This window comes from Leucoraja erinacea, chromosome 7 (assembly GCF_028641065.1).
Source record: "Leucoraja erinacea ecotype New England chromosome 7, Leri_hhj_1, whole genome shotgun sequence".
NCBI classification, from domain to species: Eukaryota; Metazoa; Chordata; class Chondrichthyes; order Rajiformes; family Rajidae; genus Leucoraja; species Leucoraja erinaceus.
The window spans coordinates 41,197,009-41,220,025 of record NC_073383.1 but is presented as its reverse complement, the minus strand read 5'-3'; the positions used below and the strand labels follow the sequence as shown (position 1 = coordinate 41,220,025).

The 23,017-nt window shown below is 46.3% G+C and overlaps 2 protein-coding genes across 3 annotated transcripts in view; one reads left to right on the top strand and one right to left on the bottom strand.

Annotated features, from left to right (window-relative positions):
* The window catches only part of ccnyl1 (cyclin Y-like 1), a 116,005-nt gene extending 104,101 nt beyond the window's left edge, over positions 1-11,904 (bottom strand). Inside the window, exon 1 of the mRNA XM_055638344.1 lies at positions 11,712-11,904. Coding sequence (XP_055494319.1) covers positions 11,712-11,904 — 193 coding nt within the window. The remainder of the gene's footprint in view (positions 1-11,711) is intronic.
* A 26-nt stretch (positions 11,905-11,930) lies between these two features.
* mettl21a (methyltransferase 21A, HSPA lysine) overlaps positions 11,931-23,017 on the top strand; it is a 28,906-nt gene continuing 17,819 nt past the window's right edge. For both annotated transcript variants that reach the window (XM_055638346.1, XM_055638345.1), the window contains exon 1: positions 11,931-12,075. The gene's annotated coding sequence lies outside the window, so the exon portion shown is untranslated. The remainder of the gene's footprint in view (positions 12,076-23,017) is intronic.

Genomic DNA, 23,017 nt, shown 5'->3' with positions numbered 1-23,017 from the left:
ACATCCTCAAGGCGAAGGCTGGAGACGGCAGTCCGGTAGGCGGGCATCTCATCATCCGTGAGCTGAGCCTCCACCAGGGCAGAACAGTCAATGCCGGGCACCACCTCAAAAACGGTGTAGACGGCGGGGCGGGACAACACCCGGTTCTCCTTCCCCTCGATGAAGCGGATGGAGGTGGTATACTCCGAGATGTACGCCAACTGCCGCTGCTGCCGTGCAGACCATGTATCGGAAACCTTTGCCAGGGCGAAGGTGAGCGGCTTGTGGTCCATGTAAGCGGTAAATGGGCGGCCCTCCAGGAAGTAGCGGAAGTGGTGCACCGCCAGGTTCAGAGCCAGGAGCTCTCGATCGAATGCGCTGTACTTCCTCTGGGCGTTGTTGAGGGTGCCGGCTGAAGAAGGCCAGGGACTGCCAACCGCCGACTCCGATGCGTCCACCGTAAGGGCGGTCGGGGCATCCTCCCGCGGGTGAACCAGCCGCGCAGTCCGAGCAAGGGCCTCCTTCGCGCCGTCAAATGCCGCCATCGCCTCGTCGGTCCACTCGACGTCCTTACGCCTACCCGCCAGAAGTTGATACAACGGCCGCATAATATGGGCCGCGGATGGCACAAAACGGTGATAAGAGGCCACCAGGCCGACGAACTGCAGCAGGCCGCACACAGTGTATGGACGGGGAAACTGGCTGATGGTGTCGACCCTGTCCGGCAGGGGAACCGCATCTTGTGAAGTCACGCGGTGGCTGAGGAAGTCGATGGTGGTCACCCTAAACCGGTACTTCACGAGGTTCATAGCCAAACCATTCTCACTGAGTCGCTGACAGAGCTGCCGGAGCTGGGCACAGTGCTTCTGCCGTGAGCGGCTGGCCACCAAGATATCGTCGAAGTAGATGAACACAAACTCGAGACGACACACCCCTTCTATTAACTGTTGAAATGCCTGCGTGGCGTTCTTAAGGCCGAGCGGCATCTGCACAAACTTGTACAACCCAAACGGCGTAACGATTGCCGTCCTGGGCACATCCTCCAGGTGGACCGGGATCTGGTTATAGCCCCGCACCAAATCCACTTTTGAAAAGATAGTAGCCCCGACCAAATAGGCGTTGAAGTCCTGGGTGTGGGGCACGGGGTATCGGTCGGTTGCGGTAGCTGCATTCAACCAGAGATAATCCCCGCAAGGTCGCCAGCCCCCGCATACCTTGGGGACCATGTGGTGAGGTCGCCCATGGGCTGTTTGAAGGGCGGACGATCCCCAAGGACTCCATCGTGCGGATCTCCTGCCATGCCAGACGTAGCTTATCAGGCGGCAGGCGGCGTGCTCGTGCGTGGTGGGGTGTGCCATAGTCGATATGAAATGAACCACCCCGTGCTTGGCGGTCGACGACCGGAACCGTGGGGACAGGATGTCCGGGAACGCAGCCAAGACCCGAGCAAAACAGGAATCCACGGACAACGGGGTCGTGCAATCGGCTCATCCAGACGCAGCGTGATTGGCTCGTGGAGGCGTGGACCAAGCGCTGCCGCCTGACGTCCACCAGGATGGAGCCGGCACCGAGCAACGGCTGGGAGACATCAGCGATGGTAAATTTCCACGAGAAATAACAGGAGCCAAAAATGATCGGGACCGTTCGAACCCCATACGTACAGATGGGGCTGCCATTCGCTGTGTTGAGGATGGGCCCCCGCTTATCGGAATGAATGTCCGCCAGCAAAGAGGGCAGGATGCTCAGCTCCGCCCCGGTATCCACGAGGAAGCGACTCCCGGAGTGCCGATCCCTGGTGAAGAAGCAGTGAATCTGGCCAGCCGCGGAGACTATTGGCAGCAGGCCCCGGCGTTTCCCAGGAACATGCATGGCTGGCGGCATTGTCGTGCTGCAGCACCCCAGCGCTGGTGGTAATAGCACCAGTGCCTCCTGCCAGTGGCGCTTGGAGCCTGCTGGTGCGGGACTGCAGGTGCGGTACCTGTCACGGTCGAGGGGAGTGATCGCACAGGTCTCCGGGGCACAGCTGTCACTCCCGCCACAGCTCCCCCGCCCAACTGGAGGAAATCGGGCGCTGCCGGTGTGATGGCCAGCACGCTGACGTCATCCCGGCGCGCCATCCGCAGCAGGTCAGCGCGCCTGCCGAGGGCCCGGAAGTCGGCGAACGAGGTGTCGGTGAGCTGCAGGCGGATATAAGCCGGCAGCAGATGCAGGTAAGTATACTCAAACATGAGGCACGGCGTGTGCCCATCCAGGAGTGCGACCATCTCGTTAAGGAGGCTTTATGGCAGCCGATCGCCTAGGCCCTCCATATGAAGGAGCCTGGCAGCCCGATCCATCCGGCTGAGCCCGTAAACCTGGAGCAGGAGCTTCTAAAAGCCGAGGTATTTCTCGGCGGCAGAGGGGTCTCCAAGGAACTGAGTGACTTCTCCGGCCGTGTTCTGGTCGAGGGCCCCCACCAGGTAGTGGTAGCGGGTGTCGTCCGCCTGCTGAAACTAGATGCGAGGCCGGGTGGTCCAGAACGTAGGCAGTTTGACGGAGACCGTGTTGGCCTGTGAAGCGGACGGAAGGGCGGCTCTGTCTTTTGACTCCATTGTGACACCAATGGAGTGTCGGAGTCACCAATGTGGTGCGGCGATAAGCCCAAAATGAAGGCGAAGAGCCAGGTGTTTCGGGAGGTATCGATAGAGGAATAGCCCGACCCTTAGACCGATAGAGGAATACACCCAGATATTCATCACCTGACAGCCCAGTAAAGTCCCACCATTTAGATTTTCCTTTTGCCAAAATTGATAACATCAAGCCCATCTGGGTGTTTCCATGGCAGTAACCGTGGATGAACCAGGAGCTCCATTATCAAATGCAGACCAGATCTGTAGCTTTAAAATCAGGCGATCCAGAATCATACAAAAAGTCCTGGTACAACATCCAGAAGGCCAACATGAATGTAGACACTTCTGGACTAAATAGGAGGCTCAGGTGGACACTTGGCAGGGCTTGCATGTCATCACTTCCAACAAAAGTGAAACAGTAGCTCGAGTGTCAGCAGCACATTACTCCCTGATGAGCTCAATGTTTTCTATGGTTGCTTTGAATGGAAGAACAATGACGTATCTTCATGAGCTCCCACGGTCCCCAATGACCTTTTGATCTCAGTCACCGAGGCTACCGAGAAGATCCTTCGCTAAGGTGAACCCTCGGAAAGCATCCAGCACTGATGTCATATCTGGCTACCTTCTCAAACCCTGAGCAGAACAACTGGTTGGAATTTTTGTGGACATCTGGGATATTTCACGACTAGTCCAAGGTTCTCACCTGGTCTAAGATACTTCCATAATACCCAGTGCATATAAAGAGCAGAATACCTGCATCAGCAACAATCAACTAGTGATATTCACATCCAATGTGATGAAATGCTTTAAGAGGTTGTTATAAAGCAAATCAACTCATGCATTGGATAAGGTCCCACATAGCAGATTAGTGGGCAAAATTAGGGCACATGGTATTGGGGATAGAGTGCTGACATGGATAGAGAAGTGGTTGGCAGACAGGAAACAAAGAGTAGGGATTAACGGGTCCCTTTCAGAATGGCAGACAGTGACCGTGGGTTACCGCAAGGCTTGGTGCTGGGACCGCAGCTATCTGCAATATACATCAATGATTTGGATGAAGGGATTCAAAGTAACATTAGCAAATTTGCAGATGACACAAAGCTGGGTGGCAGTGTGAACTGTGAGGATGATGCTATGAGAATGCATGGTGACTTGGACAGGTTGGGGGAGTGGGCAGATGCATGGCAGATGAAGTTTAATGCGGATAAATGTGAGGTTATCCACTTTGGTAGCGAAACCAGGAAGGCAGATTATTATCTAAATGGCGTCAAGTTTTGAAAAGCGGAAGTACAAAGGGATCTGGGGGTCCTTGTACATCAGTCTATGGAAGTAAGCATGCAGGTACAGCAGGCAGTGAAGAAAGCGAATGGCATGTTGGCCTTTATAACACGAGAAATCGAATATAGGAGCAAAGAGGTCCTTCTGCAGTTGTACAGGGTCCTAGTGAGACCACACCTGGAATATCGTGTGCAGTGTAGGTTTACAAGGTTAATTTCCGGGATGGCGGGACTGTCATATGCTGAGAGAATGGAGCGGCTAGGAGTTTAGAAGGATGAGAGGGTATCACATTGAAACGTATAAGATCGTTAAGGGTTTGGACACGCTAGAGGCAGGAAACATGTTCCCGATGTTGGGGGAGTCCAGAACCAGGGGCCACAGTTTAAGAATAAGGAGTAAGCCATTTAGAACAGAGACGAGGAAACACTTTTTCTCACAGAGAGTGGTGAGTCTGTGGAATTCTCTGCCTCAGAGGGCAGTGGAGGCAGGTTCTCTGGATACTTTCAAGAGAGAGCTAGATAGGGCTCTTAAAAATAGCAGAGTCAGGGGATATGGGGAGAAGGCAGGAACAGGGTACTGATTGGGGATGATCAGCCATGATCACATTGAATGGCTGTACTGGCTCGAAGGGCCGAATGGCCTCTACTCGTGCACCTATTGTCTATGCTTCAATGATGACCTGGACGCATTTCAATTTTCCTACCGCCACAACTGATAAACAGTGGATGTGATCTTGTTCTTAGGGAACTGGGTGTCTGCTGCTCCCTATGTAACTGGATCCTCAACTTTCTAATCGGCAGACCTCAATTAATATAGACAACACCTCCTCCTCCACACTGAGCATCAGCAGAGGGGTACCTTGAGCCTTGCTAATGCACAAATATAAATAACTCTTGACGTTCAAAAACCAATGATAGATCATCTCACCAATAAAAATCTTCCCATCTCAAATCTTCATATATACTGCCAGCAAACTGCTCACATTTTAAAACAGAAAGTCAACCAGAATTCAAACTATGCCTTGAAATGAAATTAGTCACCATCATCCCAATTGGTTTTTTTTAACCATAGGAAATGTATTATAGCACATAGAAACATAGACATAGAAAATAGGTGCAGGAGTAGGCTATTCGGCCTTTCGAGCCTGCACCGCCATTCAATATGATCATGGCTGATCATCCAACTCAGTTATCCTGTGGTACACAAAAAAGCTGGAGAAACTCAGCGGGTGCAGCAGCATCTATGGAGCGAAGGAAATAGGCAAAGCTTTGGGCCGAAACCCTTCTTCAGACATCCTGTACCTGCCTTCTCTCTATACCGCCTGATCCCTTTAGCCACAAGGGACAGATCTAACTCCCTCTTAAATATAGCACAACTTAAATATAGCACAAACAGCACTAGCTACAAATTTGCTTTTTTCTATGCAGAGTATGCAATGGTACCAATTTGAAATCTTCACCAGAGGTTACCGCATCACTCAGCAGCGACTGAAATACTACACAGTGGATAAAGTTACTTAGAAATGAGTATCTGTCACTGGAACAGGACTGGAATTAGAAAGCAGCCTGTCCTTGACTTTTAACACCTCAACAGCAGAACAGTGTTTGCAACTTTCTCATCTCTCCCCACACGTCTATCAGCAGCGGAAGAGCACACGTCTATCAGCAGCTTAATATCATTATTCAAGTGTTCAGAAACATGATTTCTATAATATTTGTATGTTCCACAAAATGATTATTTTATCTACAGCAGCTTTGGAAAAATCATTTGTCCGACCTTGCATTTTGTGGCACTTAAGAGGACCACAATATTACAGGAAATCTGCCAATATGTCATTTTTGTACTGCACAATTCGTAACTATCACATTATTAAGAAAATGATTAATCATTTTCACCCAGTTTATCATCGGTATTTCTCCCATTCTAACCAGATTTTGAGACGAGATATAACCATGCTTTGCATTGTTCTGAAGGTTTAGAAACAAGCTTTACTTGGGAAATAGAATTAAAATTGTTATGAAGCAATTTCAGCAAGACAACCTTAAAATCACATACGCAAACTGAATGAACCATCAGTCATTCTGTTCTTAATGGTTTTGAGTGAAGGTGAAATTTGGTCAGAACACAGGAGGAATTGCAATCTTTGAGTTGTGTCATCCCATGGGTTGGATCTTCCTGATCAGGCGTAACGTCTCACCCAAAATATGACACGTCTACAGCACAACATTAGTGTGTCAAGATCATTCACTTAGGTGGTTTGAATCAACTATTCTACTTAAGAGACAAGGTTGTCAACAACAATGAAACTGAGGCCCTGTTGCTCACAGGGGAACATTAATGACACATAATTTTTATTTTCCAAAAGAAAAATACAGCAGTTCTTCCAAGGGGTTGTGTACTTCTCTGTAGTCAACCAATATTTATCCATCAGCCAATTTTAAGAATTAAATTGCCTGGAATTTAGCTGCATGCTTAATGTCTGCTGTGTTTAACATAAATCTTCAGCTAGGTAGACAGCGCCAATGTCACCCGGTTGTCATGTTCTTATGTTATCACATTGTTCAAATGGTTTTTGTGAATTAAATGGATCACATAAGGTCATAGAATTTGCAAATCAAATGATGGTCTTTCTTTCCTTTTACCCAGAGCCAGCATTAAAGACATTGAACAAGTGGTCACTGTAATTGACCATCACAACCTCCCCCCTATGATATCAGTCAATAGTTCTCTAGTATATTTTGGAAATTTATCTCACATTTGTGAATTCCAATTATTTAGGTGCCATATTATTCAAAAGAACAAGTCAAGAACAGTTGGAGTCATCTGTTGAGAAAGATTAGTCCATGTTGAAATTAAAAAGATTTGAAAATGTTTTAACTTTAATCACACTGGTTCAGTCTAAAATTAACATTTCAGGATTCTAAATGTGGTAAATCTCAAGGGTGTTAATTGCTAATGAAAGCAGCTGTTACCATCAAGAGCTTTCTACAGAACAGAATGTACATTGATCACTGGGAGTCCATGCACCTTTGGGAATAAGCGTTCGGTATTCCGAAAACGCAAGGAATCCTGGGATTTGTCAAAGGTCATTTGTGATAAAGAAAAAGCGAATGAAGCGCTGGCTGTATAAATGTATATTAATTGTTAAGTATTCTAGCAATGAATCAATCTAGAATTCTGTCAACTCAATAGCGGACAGGCGTCGCTCTTTTATGAAGATTAATTCGATCTTATTTCTATCTCACTTCACAAACCCACCCTCTGGAATTCTGCAGAACCTCTCCTGGCAGCGTTGCAGGACATTCTCTCTCTCTCTCTTCTCCGCGCTGACTGTAAGCCTGGGGCCACCACTGCTCCGGGCCAGTGTCCCATCACCTTGGACATCTCCGGCCGCCCCTGGACAGGGATGGGACACTCGGGAGGGGAGGGTAGTGAGACACCGCTCACAAATGGGGTATGCAGGAGAGGGGTGCGTGGTTCGCCTCTGTATAACACGGGAGGGCCGCCCGATGTGAGAATGGAACTCATAGACCCAGGCTGACGGGGAGCGAACCATGATTCATCTGTTGGGGGAGGGCTGGAGAGAGAGGTGGAGAGGGGGAGAGTGTCCACCCTCCCTGCGTCATCCAATGACTTACCTTTACCTAGTTAGATTAATTTGCTTTAGGGACACAGCACGGAAACAGGCCCTTTGGCCCACCAAGTCCACACCAATCATCCGTTCGCACCCGCACATCTTTGGAATGTGGAGGAAACCAACGTTATATTGCACAGGGAGAACGTGCAAACTCCACACAGACAATAGTACAGACATTTGCCTTTCAGATTTCTCCCATCACTTCTTGAATCCAATCAATTCTAAGAGACCCACTGGCATCAGTCACCTATCACTCCCATTGCTTATATGTGGCCTTTATCAATGATTACCTGCAAATTATTTAAGCATAATTGAAATAACATGTTGCATCCAAGCTCAGTACCCACCTCAAGTGGAAAAAAAGGAGGGTGTGAACCACAGAAGAGGACCCCCAAACATTCCCTGAAGATTGGACACTAATTGCAAGCCTGTTACTGCCACACTAAGGTGATCATGAAGTGAGACCGCATATTTATTTCAGGAATAAATTTTCAATCTTAATCACACTAGTTCAGTCTAAAATTAATTTTTCAATTAACATACAATATTCAAAATTGAGGCAATTAATGCACAAAAAAGTAATTATTCAAAAATGTATAGTGGTAAATTACAGTAAATTGCAAAGTGGCGCTGCAAATTAGATAAAAATCACACATAGAATTACAAATCGCCTACAATATGTCAATACTCTTGCCTTGGCAGGGTTACAAAATATATCCACAAACTCATTTTTTAAAGAATTTAACAATATTTAAGGCGTCACTAAAAAGCTATAAATATTCCAAAGTATGCAATATTTCCAATTGGTAAGGATTATGGGTTCAACTAAAAACACTCAGTTTCCCACAAAGATTTAGAAGTACATGGTGTGATTATGGAAATTATTTTGGCCAAAAATTTTCAACAATAATTTTATACTGACAAGCAATTCAAAAATTGGCTGATATGAACAACAGGTAAAGTTAGAACTGCTCTCAGCCACAAGCTCGCTAAAAGGTGCTTACTGCCTGTCCTATTAAGTTAATGGCTTCAGCTGAGGTGGCAAGGACAATGAATGGCTTCTACAACATTGTTAATACAACAGTGTTAATACTGTAAGATAGCCAACATTTTTTATGGGACCATTAACATACGAAAACAAAACTGATCTTCAAGGTTTCAGCCAAAATGGAGAAAAGAGCAGGTAACCTGATGATTGTTTCATCTGCATTTTTAAAAGATGAATGGGTCTGGAGTAGCAAGGTATACCTAACAAGGCTGCTGCATTCAAAATAACGGATTACCCATTTTTATGATGGAGAATTTACTTTCTCAGCAATTGTGAATCTTCAGAACACTCTAAACATGCAAGTGGTGGAGGTTGAACCATTCAATACATTCAAGGCTTAATGTTTAAGAAAGAACTGCAGATGCTGGAAAAATCAAAGGTCGACAAAAATGCTGGAGAAACTCAACGGATGAGGCAGCATCTATGGAGTGAATGAATAGGTGATGTTTCTGGTCGAGACCCTTCTTCTGAAGAAGGTCTTGACCCGAAACGTCACCTATTCCGTCGCTCCATTGAATACATTCACGACTGATTATTTTGGATAGGGGATTCAAATGTGATGGGGAACAGTCATAATGGGGTTGAAGATAAAATCAGCTTAGCCATGATGTTAGACACAAAAAGCTGGAGTAACTCGGCAGGACAGGCAGCATCTCTGGAGAGAAGGAATGGGTGACATTTCGGGTTGAGACCCTTCTTCAGTGGTTAGGGATAAGGGAAACAAGAGATATAGATGGTGACATGGAGAGATAAAGAACAATGAATGAAAGATATGCAAAAAGTAACTATGATAAAGGAAAGAGGCCATTGTTAGCTGCTTGTAGGGTGAAAATGAGAAGCTTGTGGGACTTGGGTGGTGGAGGGATAGAGAGAGGGAATGCTGGGGCTACCTGAAGTGGGAGAAATCAATATTCATACCAGTGGGCTGTAAGCTGCCCAAGCGAAATATGAGAAGCTGCTTCTACAATCTGCGTTTAGCCTCACTCTGACAATGGAGGAGACCTAGGACAGAAAGGTCTGTGGAGGAATGGGAAGGAGAATAAAGTGTACAGCAACAGGAGATCAGGTAGGCTGAGCGAAGCAATCGCCCAGTCTGCGTTTGGTCTCGCCAATGTATAAGAGTCCACATCTTGAACAACGGATACAGTAGATGAGGTTGGAGGAGGTGCGTGAAATGCTGCTTTACCTGAAAAGACTGTTGGGGTCCTTGGATAGAGTCGAGGGAGGAGGTATAGCGACACGTGTATCTTCTGCAGTTGCAGGGGAAGGTACCAGCGAAGGGGCTGCTTTGGGTGGGAAGGAATGAGTTAACCAGGGAGTTGCAGAGGGAACGGACTCTGCGGAAGGCGGAAAGGGGTGAAGATGGGAAAATGTTACTCGTGATCCCGTTGGGAGGTGGCGGAAATTTCGGAGGATTATGTATTGTTTGCAATGGCTGATGGGGTGGAAGGTAAGGACTAGGAGGGCTCTGTCTCTGTTGCGATGAGAGGGAGCAAGGGCGGAGCTGCGGGGTACAGAGCAGACACGGGTGAGCGTCTCATCTATGATGGGAGAGGGGAACTCCCGGTCCCTAAAGAATGAGGACACCTCGGATGTCCTAGTATGGAACACCTCATTTTGGGTGCAGATGCGGCGTAGATGGAGGAATTGGGAGTAGAGGATAGAGTCTTTGCACGAAGCAGGGTGGGAAGAAGTGTAGTCAAGATAGTTGTGGGAGTCAGTGGGTTTGTAATAGACGTCAGTCAATAGTCTATTTCTTGTGATGGAGACTGTGAGATCAATAAAGGGGAGGGAGTTGTCGGAGATGGTCCAAGCAAATTTGAGTGCAGGATGAAAATAGGTGGTGAAGTTGATGAAGTCCATGAGTTCTGCATGGGTGCCAAGATGTTATTGAGTAGTCACTGGACCTATTACTACAAACTTTAAAAGTATTGTTTTGATAACTAATTATGCAAGGAATCTGTGAAATGGCAAGTGTTACATTTTGATGGGAAGAATGAGAACAAGTATAATTTAAAGAGGAAATTATTCTAAAAGTGATACAAGGCCAGAGAGGCCAATCCGGATGTGCGCACTTTTAACTGAAAGTACCAAGGGAGAGTGCATAATTGGATTGAAAAATAAACAAGATAGGAACTTCATAAATACAGGCAAAGAATACAAGAGGAAGTCATGACAACTCTTTATAAAACACTGGTTTGACCACAGCTGGATTGCATCCAGTTCTAGGCACCACATTTTTAAGATCAAGATCCACAACTGATTTAAAGTTATGTGGATAGAAGTTGGATCTGAGCGATTGGAGAGGGTGCAAATCTTGATGCAGGCATCGGTAAACGCAAGGTTGGCACAAGGTGGATGTTTGGCCTGCCTAAGCAATCTATAACTATCAGTAACAAGCCGCATATAATGGCTAAATTATTTAGTAATGTGATGAGGAGAAATTTCTTCAGTGCCAAATCTTTAGAATTTTCATCCGTAGAGGGGTACAGAGTTTTTAATTGCTTGCTTTAAAACAGATTTCTGAATATTGTGGGAATCAAAATATTTGGAGAAAGAGTATGTGCAATATAGCACGGCTACGATATTGGTGAAATTTGGCCAAATTACACAATATGGCTATTATTCCTATTATGTTAGCGTTGGAAATATGAGATTCCAACAATTGCCTTTCAAACTGAAAGGTCATATAGCAGTGTAGGGAGGATAGAAACAAAATTTTGTAGTAATTCAGCGGGTCAGGCAGCATCTCTGGAGAGAAGGAATGGGTGACGTTTCGAGTCGAGACCCTTCTTTAGAAAAAGTCACACAGCAGAATCGTTCCCACTTCCATTTGCACGAGAAAATACGTTTGTTTGACAGAACAAGGCAAGAGGTAGTGGGAGGAGATGCAGAAGGAAATTTGGAAAATAACGGGGAGAAGGCAGGGGGCGTCGTAGAATGAGCTGGTGTTCTCCTGCGCTGCTAAAATGAACGGGCCAAATGTCCTCCAGACTGACACCTGTGTGCGACTGCCAGGTCTCAGGTGAACACAACTCAGCATCTCTTCCGGCCACGTGCCTGTTCGGGGCGAGCTCCATGACGTTCTCGGGTCGGGCGCACCGGCTCCACACACCCTCCCCTCCCCCCGCCCCGCCCCGCACGGTGTCACGGCTCTTACCCTCCGGCGCTTCCCTGTCGCTGATGTGCTGCAGGTTGGTTCCGGGGCTCGATTCGGCTTCCCTGAGCTCCGCCTCCACCCGATAGGCGTCAGTCCGCTCCTGGTGCCGCAGCTCCTGACCGCGAAGCCCGCTGCGGCCCGAAAGCGTGGGGCTTGTACCGGGCGACACGCAGCACGACAAGGTGTTCCCCATTGCTCCTCAGCTCGTTCCCAGGGGAAGGAGATTTTAGGAAATCGCCCGACGCCTGCGGCCCGAAGCGGGTTTTCTCCGGACGAAGGAGGGAGGGAGGGAGGGGGAGAGGAAGGAAGGAAAGGGCGGCCCCACGCACGACGTCGTTGTCACCGCTGCCTCGCAAAGAAGCAGGTAAGTGAGTCAGGGGAATGTCTGTCGGCCGGCCGGCCTCCTCCGGTAAATATAAACCTCCTCGACCCTGAGCTGGATGCTGTCAACCGCGGGCTTAGCCCTGCAGCCCGGCCTTGTCTGGGCCCCCGCGGGATCTCTCCGCCATTTTGCGCGGCGCCTGGTCTGCGGGGCCCGGCATGGCAACCGAGCCCGCCCACCGGAAGGCCCGCCCCTAACCCCACCGCGATTGGCCGCCGCCAAACATGCCCCCTCCCTCCTGATTGGTGGGCGGCCCGGTCAATCATCGGTTCTTATTGTTGCGAATTAAAAGGTGATTTTATTATTTTTAAAACCCACCCATGTGTCCCACTTTGCCAACTCCTCAAAGTGAGGTCTTAGACACCGGGTCAGGGCACACAGACCCAGACATAAAAATGGGCAGCCTCCTTATGACTGGATCATTTTGAAAGCATGTTGCTTGCATTAAATGAATTCATGATTACCAATATGAACCTTGCACCGATTATGATTCAATGCAATAAACCTTGTTTATTCATTCAGATATACGCCACGAAAAGAATGCAATGTGCCCATGAAATTCATTACGCAATGAAATCCATTCGTTCTCTCCAGAGAAGCTGCCTGTCCCGCTGAGTTACTCCAGCATTTTGTGTCTACGGTTTAAACCAACATGCAGTTCCTTCCTACACAATTCATTACGTTGTTGTTTCCATACCAATCTGTTCAATAGTAAAGCCTATAATCTTATGTATTTCAGTCCATTTGCTTGCTGTTTACAGTAAAAATCTTCATTTTTCATTCACTGACACCATACCAAGGAATGACTTTAGTGACCTCAAAGACTCTTACTAACAGGTCTTACATATGCACCATATAAAGCATCCTACTGGATGCATTGTTGCCTGTTTCGGCAACAACTCTATTCAATAATATAAGAAATTGCAGAGAGTTGTGAATGTAGCCCAATCCATCATGCAGACCAGCCCTTCCTCCATCGACTGCATCTACAGTTCAGGATGTCTTGGGAGAACAACCAACATAATCAAGGGCCATTTTCGCCCCAGTCATTTCACTGTATATCGGTACACGTGACAATAATAAACTAATCAAGAACCATTTTCGCCACAGTCAATTCACTGTATGTCGGTACACGTGACAATAATAAACCAATACCAATTGCTCATAATGTGACGTGGCAACGTTATCAAACAAAAAACTAATACTAAGGCACTCAAATTATTAAGAAAATTATTAAGAAATATTGTTCATTTGGGAGCTTTAACATTTGGAACTATTCAACTGCAGTGGGATTAATGTTGAGGCTGATCTTTTCCTTATGCTGCTAGAGAACAATTGAAATTATGTCTCTTTTCCCAGCAATATTAATGCCACTGAACAGAGACTCAACATATTGTTGCCACGAATGTCAAGTGGCATTCTTGAACTCCTGCTGTCTGTGTGGGAAGCATACCTACAGTCTGTCCAGGCAATAGCTCTGAGCTGGTTCCTTGAACTGGATTTTTTTACTCCAATAAAGAAAGTGCCTTAGCTTGTTTTAGATTCACCGTTATGGTGGCGCAGTGGTATAGTTGCTGCCTTACAGTGCCAGAAACCCAGGTTCGATCCTGACTATAGGTGCTTGTCTGAAAGGAGTTTTACATTCTCCCCGTGACCTGAGTGGGTTTTCTCCGGTATCTCCTGTTTCCTCCCACACTCCAAAGACGTACAGGTCTGTAGGCTAATTGGCTTGGTGTAATTGTAAATTGTCCCTAGTGTGTTTAGCATAGTGTTATTATGTGGGGATTGCAGGTTGACGCCGACTTGGTGGGCCGAAGTGCCTGTTTCCTTGGTGTATCTCTAAACTAAACTAAACTAATCTGTGACATGCTGCTTGGTGAAGAACTGACAAGAGAATATTAGAATGGTTGGGAACTATGGTGCGACAACAGACATGGGTACCTTTGGTCCTGTGAAGTAAGAAAGGATCTGACACGATTCACCAGAAAATATATAAACCAAGCAAGGCATGAGGAGCTTTCCGTTTGAAAATGGATAGAGTACAAAAAAATTAAAATGTTCAAATGTGAAAAAAGGATGCAGTGGTTTAAAACTCAGCAAATTTTTGTTATGCAATTAGTCTGGAGTTAACAAAATGAAACAAAAATGCATTAAAAATAAACAGCAAGACTCTAGAGAGGTAGTTAGACTTTTTATTAAACTACATGACAATAAAGCACCCTGTTACAGAATTAGGTAAGGTCTACCACCTTTGAAGGAAAAGTAGATTAATATTTGAAAAGGAGATCTGATAGCAGGTTATGAGATGAGGGTTGGATGATTCTGAGGAAGGAGATGTCACCGAATGAAGAGGCCAATGGCTTTGTTCCCTATAAAGTTCAAACATCAGATAAACTGTTCCCTATCAAGTAAAACATCAGATAAACTTACTGTTGTTGTGGAAATCTTATCAACAAGATAAGGTTTAATTTAGTGTGTGAAGAACATCTGAGATAGCAATCCTACTATTTATAACAAAATACAATGATGTTGGAAATCTGAAATAATAAATGCTGGAAATACTTAAAGGGCCAGTGATATAAGGACACAAACAAAAGCAGGAGTATGTCAATCAGACCTTTTAGGTTGAAGATAGACACAAAATGCTGAACCTACTCAGCGGGACAGGCAGCATCTCTGGAGAGAAGGAATGGGTGACATGTTGGGTCGGACCCTCATTCAGACGGGTGTAAACCAGCATCTGCAGTTCCTTCCTACACAGACCTTTTAGGTTGGTCAATAGACAATAGGTGCAGGAGTAGGCCATTCGGCCCTTCGAACCAGCACCACCATTCAATATGATCATGGCTGATCATCCCCAATCAGTACCCCATTCCTGCCTTCTCCCCATATCCCCTGACTCTGCTATTTTTAAGAGCCCTATCTAGCTCTCTCTTGAACCTGCCTCCACCGCCCTCTGAGGCAGAGAATTCCACAGACTATTCACTAAAAGTTCACTAAAACCGGGGCTGATCCAGTTGTGTCTTAAATGCTACTTGTCCTCCTTTTCTTCACTTTCCAGAGCTCTCCATTGATGGAGAAAAAAATAGAACAAACATTTATGATTGAGGGTTTGTATGTTTAATCTTTGTATGTTTCAGTGAGTAGATCAGAGGCGTCGTTTCTGCTTAAGAAGTTCCAAAATAAAGGTGTGGATATGGGAGTGTTCTCGCACAATGTTAAGAGGGGCGCCGCATCAAGGCTGCCTCTGCCTACAGTCTGTCTGTTTTTTCCATTTTTAAAAATGTTTTAGTTTGTTTAAAAGTATGTTGAGGAGCTTTCTTTAGTTTTTCTATGTGGGGGAGGGGGTAGAGTAAGGTGGAAACTGTCTCCCAGTCCACCTCGCCTCCTGGCGAGGATGCGACTATTCACTGAGTCGCGTACTCGCCCCCCTCCTCGCGGCCTACCAGCGGCGGCGCAGCACTGGATACATCGCGGAGCTGTCGGTGGTAACAGTGCCCCGCCGCAAGGCAACCGGCAAGGCATCGCCCGCCGTTGTAGGTGAAGCTCACAAGCTGCAGTGCTGGAAACGCCTGCTGCAACAGTTCATTCGTAGCGGGGGACGAGGATGTGGTTTGAAAAAGCTTCTAGCCAGGGGACTGGGGTTAAAATAATTTCGCCCCTCCCCCACCCCACCACAAAAGAAGACTTCAACATTGCGGTGCCCTGGGAGGAGCCCATTGCCGGGGCATCACCCCCGCGGCCTGTGAACTTTACGGGAACAGCGCCGCGGACTCTGGTAGGAGCAGGCAAAGGCCTTGTGTGAAGGGGCGCTGGCCGGTGTGGACTCGAAGGTTCAAGGAGGTCCAAGCCCTTACCACAGGACGAGATTGTTCTCCCGCCGTTCCGACTGTGCGGAAACTGTTCCCAGTCGCCCCGGCGAGATGCGAGGAGTCGCGAGTCATCGGGCCTACCAGCGGCGGCGCAGAGGGAGCCGATGCCTCAACTGGGACCACTCCAGAGTGCTGTGTACATCAAAGAGGAGAATGACGCTGAACTTTGGGCTTTCCCTCACAGTAGGAAACTTTGATTCTGCTGTGCAGGCGATGTTTATGAAAAAATACTATCGTGTTTTGTTCTTTTTTTATTCGTATGGCTGTATGGTGACCCCAAATTTCACTGTACCAATTGGTGCATGTGGCAATAAATGTCTCTTGAATCTTGAATCTTGAATCTCTCTCTTGACATAGTTCTGCACTGAGACAGGATCAATTCATTGATTAGGATATGAGATTCTCAAGGAATACGAGAGAAACTCAGTTACCCTGAGTACGTGGAGCTCTCTGACAAACAAGACTGTTGAGAGGAATCAAAATAAACGGGAGGAAATATTCATGAAGAACTTGGATGAAGAAGCGGTTTACGTAACCAGGCCAGATGACCTTTTTCGCCCTTTTGGTTGCTTAAATTCTGTGATGTAAGAGATTAAGTAATTGTGGAGTCTGGAGAAAATGCAGGGCAGGAGAGTAACAGAAGGAAAGGTCAGACAAATGGAGGGTAGGGGAGATTTAAATCATATCGAATTAGAAGTTGGCAGTGCTGGCTCGAAGGGCCAAATGGCCTGCTCCTGCACCTATTGTCTATTGTCATGTTGCAGTTGTATAAGCCGCATATTGGGGGTATTCTGTTTAGTTCTGGGCACCATGTTATAGGAAAGATGTTGTCAAGCTGGAAAGGGTACAGAAAATAATTACGATGATGTTGCCAAGATCAGAGGGTCTGAGCTATAGGGAGCGGTTGTGTAGGCTGGTACTCTATTCCCTGGAGCGCAGGAGGATTAGGGATAATCTTACAGAGGTGTATAAAATTATGAGAGGAATAGATCGGGTAGATGCACAAAGTCTCTTGCAAGAGTAGATGAATCGAGGACCAGAGGCCATAGGTTTACAGTGAAGGGGAAAAGATTTAATAGGAATCTGAGGAGTAGCTTTTTCACACAAAGGGCGGTGGGTGTATGGAACAACCTTCCAGAGGACGTAGTTGAGTATGGGACTATCCCAACGTTTAAGAAACAGACAGGTACATGGATAGGGCAGGTTTGGTGGGATATGAACCAAACACAGGCAGGTGAGACTAGTATAGCTGGGACATGTTGGCTGGTGTGGGCAGGTTGGGCCGAGGGGCCTGTTTCCACACTGTAACACCATATGACTCTATGACACAAGTGCAAAGCAAAAGGTGTTGTGCAATAGATAATGAAGGGGTTGAATAAGTACAAGTGGCAGCAGAATCTGGAAGGCATATGGGGCACGCACTTCAAACGACTGCTGGCAGATATTATTGAAAATATTCAAATTAATTTCATTTTACATTTGCTTCATTATGGCATGCAATCCCATATCCTAGTCAGTGGGTCCAGAATTGATTCAATCTCACTGTAGAATTATGTCAATTAAGGCTGTGACATCACCCAATACTTTCCTCAATCAGTGCTGCTCATCATCTCTGACAAGTTGCCTGAGGAAGTGTCCCGACACAAAACGTCACCTATCCATTTTCTCCAGAAATGCTGCCTGACCCGCAGTTTCTCCAGCATTTTGAATCTAAATTTGGTATGAATCAGCATTTGTAGTTCATTTTTTATTACATTATTTTTATTACATTATTATTAGCTTCCTCCTGGGGTGGAACCAATCTACGGAACTAACAGGAAACTGTTAAAACAATTCAGAATGAAGGCCACACCGACCTAAGCAGTCAAGCTGCAGTAAGCTGCCACCACTCGTCTTTGCAAATTCCCACAAGGCTGATTACCATTCACAAAAGCATTTGGGAGGATTAGTTGCATTTCTACTCTGATCAAGAAGACTCATCAGCGTCTCTTCTTCCTGAGGAGACTGAAAAAGGTCCATCTGTCTCCTCAGATCCTGGTGAACCACTACCGCTGCACCATCGACAGTATGGTATGGCAACTGCTCTGTCTCCGACCGGAAGGCATTGCAGAGGGTGGTGAAAATTGCCCAACGCATCACCGGTTCCTCGCTCCCCTCCATTGAGTCTGTCCAAAGCAAGCGCTGTCTGCGGAGGGCGCTCAGCATCGCCAAGGACTGCTCTCACCCCAACCATGGACTGTTTACCCTCCTACCATCCGGGAGGCGCTACAGGTCTCTCCGTTGCCGAACCAGCAGGTCGAGGAACAGCTTCTTTCCGGCGGCTGTCACTCTACTCAACAACGTACCTCGGTGACTGCCAATCACCCCCCCCCCCCCTGCCCCCCTGGACACTTATTATTATTTATTCAAATCGTTTGCTATGTCGCTCTTCCAGGGAGATGCTAAATGCATTTCGTTGTCTCTGTACTGTACACTGACAATGACAATTAAAATTGAATCTGAATCTGAATCTGATTTCACACCTACAAAGCAATATCTCATCCAACCTAACCCACTGTCCTCCAACAATAAAACTAGCATCAAGACCTTGACTTATGGACTATTGGCCACAACTTGGAAGTTACTTGTCAGTAGAGCAGACGTTGCCAACAAAGTTCACCATCTGAGGAACTGTGTGCAACTGAGGAAAGAGTTTTTGAAGATCAGGACAACAAAACCGGCACAAAATTATCCATCCCTTCCCTCCTGTATGCTTCTGGAGCAAATAACTGGAGAAATATCACCAGCATTCATCTTGCTAAACCAACCATCCTCAGGCCAAGATTCCCTGCATTTTGACCCTTAATATGCTCAAGGGCCCTTATTACATGTCTGCCATCTGGTTCATCAACAGCCCCTCTAAAACAAGCTGTCTCATGGAAGCGATTTTCAGGAGAGCGGAAGGAGAAAAAAATCAAATATGCTCCCTAATCTTTCAAAATAGTGAAGATGTTTGTCAAAAATTGCAGCAGGGTCTTGATCGGGTGGGCAGGTGGGCTGAGGAATAGTTGATGGAATTTAATACAGGGAAATAAGAGCTGTTGCATTTTGGGAGTATTAACATGGGCAGAACCTACATAGTTCTGGGGAGCATTGTAGAGTAGAGGGTTCTAGGAATACAGGTACATAGTTCCTTGAAAGTGGCATTCCAGGTAGATAGGGTGGCCAAAAATGCTTTTGGCATATTGGCCTTCATCAGTCTGAGCATTGAGACCAGTCTGAAGAAGGGTCTCGACCCGAAACGTCACCCATTCTTTCTCTCCAGAGATTATGCCTGTCCCGCTGAGTTACTCCAGCTTTTTGTGTCTTATCATTGAGTGTAGAAGTTGGGAGGTCATGTATAATTGTATACGGTGTTGGTGAGGTCGCATTTAGAGTATTGTGTTCAGTTTTTGGCACCATGTTATAGGAAAGATGTTGTCAAGCTGGAATAGGTAAAGAGAAGATTTATGAGGATATTGCCAGGACTCAAAGGCCTGAGCTATGGGGAGAGGTTTAGCAAGCTGGGACTCTATTCCTTGGAATGCTGGTGGATGAGGGATGATCTTATAGAGGTGCATAAAATAATGAGAGGAATAGATCAGGTAGATGCACAGTCTCTTACCCAGTGTAGGGGAATCGAGAATCAGAGGGCATTGGTTTAAGGTGAGGGTGGTAATATTGAACACAAATCTGAAGGATAACTTTTGCACGCAAAGGGTGATAGGTGTAAGGACCGAGCTGAGGAGGTCGTTGAGGCAGGTACTCACCAAGAAACGTAAGAAACATTTAGACAGGTACTACACCAAATGGAACCTGTTGGGTCCCTGTCAGATGGGAGGCCTGGTCCCCCAACGCAACCCGCTCCCCCAACGCAATATTTGACCACTCACCCATAGCCCCCATGGGAGGCCTGGTTCCCCAACGCAACCCATTCCCCAAAGCAATATACCAGCACTCACCTGTTTCCTGGGAATGTTCACTGTCTGGGAATGTTATAGATGTTGTTCACCCGTTTCTTAATTCTTATTACAAAACAGAGCATCTGTTGCTTATAATGAATGGAGTGCTCTCAACAAACTGAGGGGCACATATATGTAGACTCTTCGTCGCTATTTCTCACTCAGAAATATTTAACAATAGGAAATACAACCTGGTACCTAAGAATCAGAATTCATCATTAAAAATAGAATATGTTGGATATGTTCATAAGAAAATGCAGCTACTATCGAGAAAAATAGCGATTTTTCATTATAACTGGTAGGCAAACAACAACAAATGCTGGAAACATGAAATTAAAACCTTAAGTACAATGATAACTTAGTAGGTTGAGCAGCAACTCTGCATCTCAGTTGGCTGACATGTTAAGAGCCCCAATCATTTTTTTCTGTTTATTTATTGGTGTCGGTTTATTCTTGTCATTTGCACCAAGACACAATGAAAAGCTTTATTTTGTATGCTATCTTGTCAAATCATACTAATGATTTAATTGCACATCGCAATTAAGCCATTCACAAACAGGTAGTGCAAGAGTGACATACCAGAGTGGAGAGTATGATATTACAGTATTATAACAATACAATTACAGAGAATAAGTGCAAGGTCCACAATAGGTAGATTGGAAAATAAGTACAAGGTCCTCAATGAGGTAGACTGGAAATTTGGGACTACACTCTAGCTTAGGGAGGACCATCCAATAGTCCAATAACAGCGAGGAAGAAGCTGTTCCTAAATCTGGAGTGTTGAGAAGAGTGAATGGCCAGGGTGATAATAGTTCTCGATCACATTCAGGAAGTGGCGGCGCTGCCTTGCAGCTGCGGCTCGCCTGCAGTCCATTTATCATTTCTGTTTTTTGTTTTCTCTTGTCCCGTTTTTACAGTTTATTTCGGTTTATTTAGTTGTGTATGTGTGGGGGGGTGGGTGTAACATGTTTTTTGACTCTTCCTTCGGGGGGGGTTGGGGGTGCGACCTTTCCTGCCGTATTCTCCGTGTCCGTCTGCGCTGAGGCCTATCGCGGAGCTTGCGGCCTCCAACTGCGACCGACCTCGAGGCTGCTGAGGCAGAGCCAATACAATACAATACAATACAATACAATACGGTTTATTTGTCACATTGCACAAAAAGTGCAAGTGAAATGGATATGTCAGCAGCGATACAATGATAAAGAGCACACACAAAAACACAATAAAAATTAACATAAACATCCACCAAAGCATTCATCACTGGTGGAAGGCACACAATTTGGCCAGTCCTCCTCCATTTTCCCCCGTGGTCGGGACCTCAACCCTCCGCAGCCGCTGCTGCGGGCGTCCAGATGGTAAGGACAAGGTACGAGTCCAGGTAAGTCCAGAGTCGGCTCTTCCCCACCGGAGACCGCGGCCAGGACTTACCAACGCGAGGCTGGCCGACTTCGGGGCTGTGGTTGCGGCGCGACCCAACTTCCGACCCGACTTTGGAGCCTCGGAGGCTCGGCCGCCTGTTTTCCGGAGCTCCCGCAACTACAGCTGAGTCCGCTGGACTGGAGGGCGGCAGCTTCGGCAACTTTGACCGCCCCGGGCCGCAGAGTTTGAACCGGCCCGTTTGCGGAGCACGGATTCAGCCGGAACTTACTTACCATCACCCGGCGGGGTCACATCATCGGAGGCTTGGATTGCTTCAGCGCAGAGGCAGAGCAAGGAGGGAAGAGACAATGACGTTGGGACTTTAAACTGTGTTGAGTGTTTGTTATTTATTCTATGTTATGACTGCAGGCTAAACCATTTTGTTGCACTGAAAAGTGCAATGACAATAAATTGAATCCAATCCAATCCAATGTTGGCTGCTTTCCCAAGACAAGGTGAAGTGTAGATGGAGTCGCTGGGGGTGAGATTGGTTTGTGTGATGGACTGGGCTATATTCACAGCTCTCTGTGATGCATTCCGATAGAATGATTTCTATGGCGCATCTGTAAAAGTTAGTAAGAGTCATTGGAGACATGCCAAATGACCTCAGTTTTCTGAGGAAGTAGAAATGTTGGCGTGGTTTCTTGAGCATAACTTCAATGTCGTTGGATCCCTGACAAATTGTTGGTAATCCTCATGCCTAGGAACTCAAAGCTCAGGACCATCTCCACTTGAGCACCATTGATGCTGATTAGGACATGTACAACACTTCGCTTCCTGAAGTGAATAACTAGCTCTTTTGCCTTGCTGACATTGAGGGAGAGGTTGGTGTCTTGACACCGTGTGACTAAGCTCTCCTTCTCCTTCCTCTACTCCATTTCATCATTGTTTGAGATCCGGCCGATATGATGGTGTCATCTGCAAACTTATAAAAGTAGTTTCAGAAGACCATTTAATCAAACCTGGAAGTTTTCAATATTTTCTGCCTTTTATTTCAACTGCCAATATCTATTGAAATTTTGCTTGTCAATCAATATTCTTCAGTATTTCCAAAACCTGAGATTTAACAAACACGTATTTTTGAAGAGTGGGGAGGGGCAGTCCATCTATTCCCCATTCCCTATCACCCCCAATCCTCTTTCTCTATTCCCACACACGTGATCACGCGCTTCAACACAGGCTGCGAGGGGGGGGGGGGGGTGGGGGGGGGGGGGGGGGGGGGGGCGGGGGGGGGGGGGGGCTGGAGCAAAGGCATATGTAAATGGATCCATTCTGATTGGACATCTGTGAGCATTGGGCATTGTGACATCACACGATGGAACGTTCACCAACATTCTATGGGTGAGAGCTGTTTTTTTTTAACATTTTGAAATTTTGGGAGGTTGGGAGGGGGGGGGAGGATTTAATTAAAAATGTGTACATAAACACGACAACATTTATTGAGGAATGGATTAGTGAATGTAAAAGTGAAATCTCTACCGAAATGGAAAAAATCTTGGAATTTCTATGTGCGGTTCTTGCGGACCAAGGAATCAAAGGCCAAAAATCTCATCTAAAAAAATATCTGAAAATGGAATCTGACATACACCCACAAGACACACACACAGTTTTAGTATGATAGGTAGATAGATGTATATATATATATATATGTAT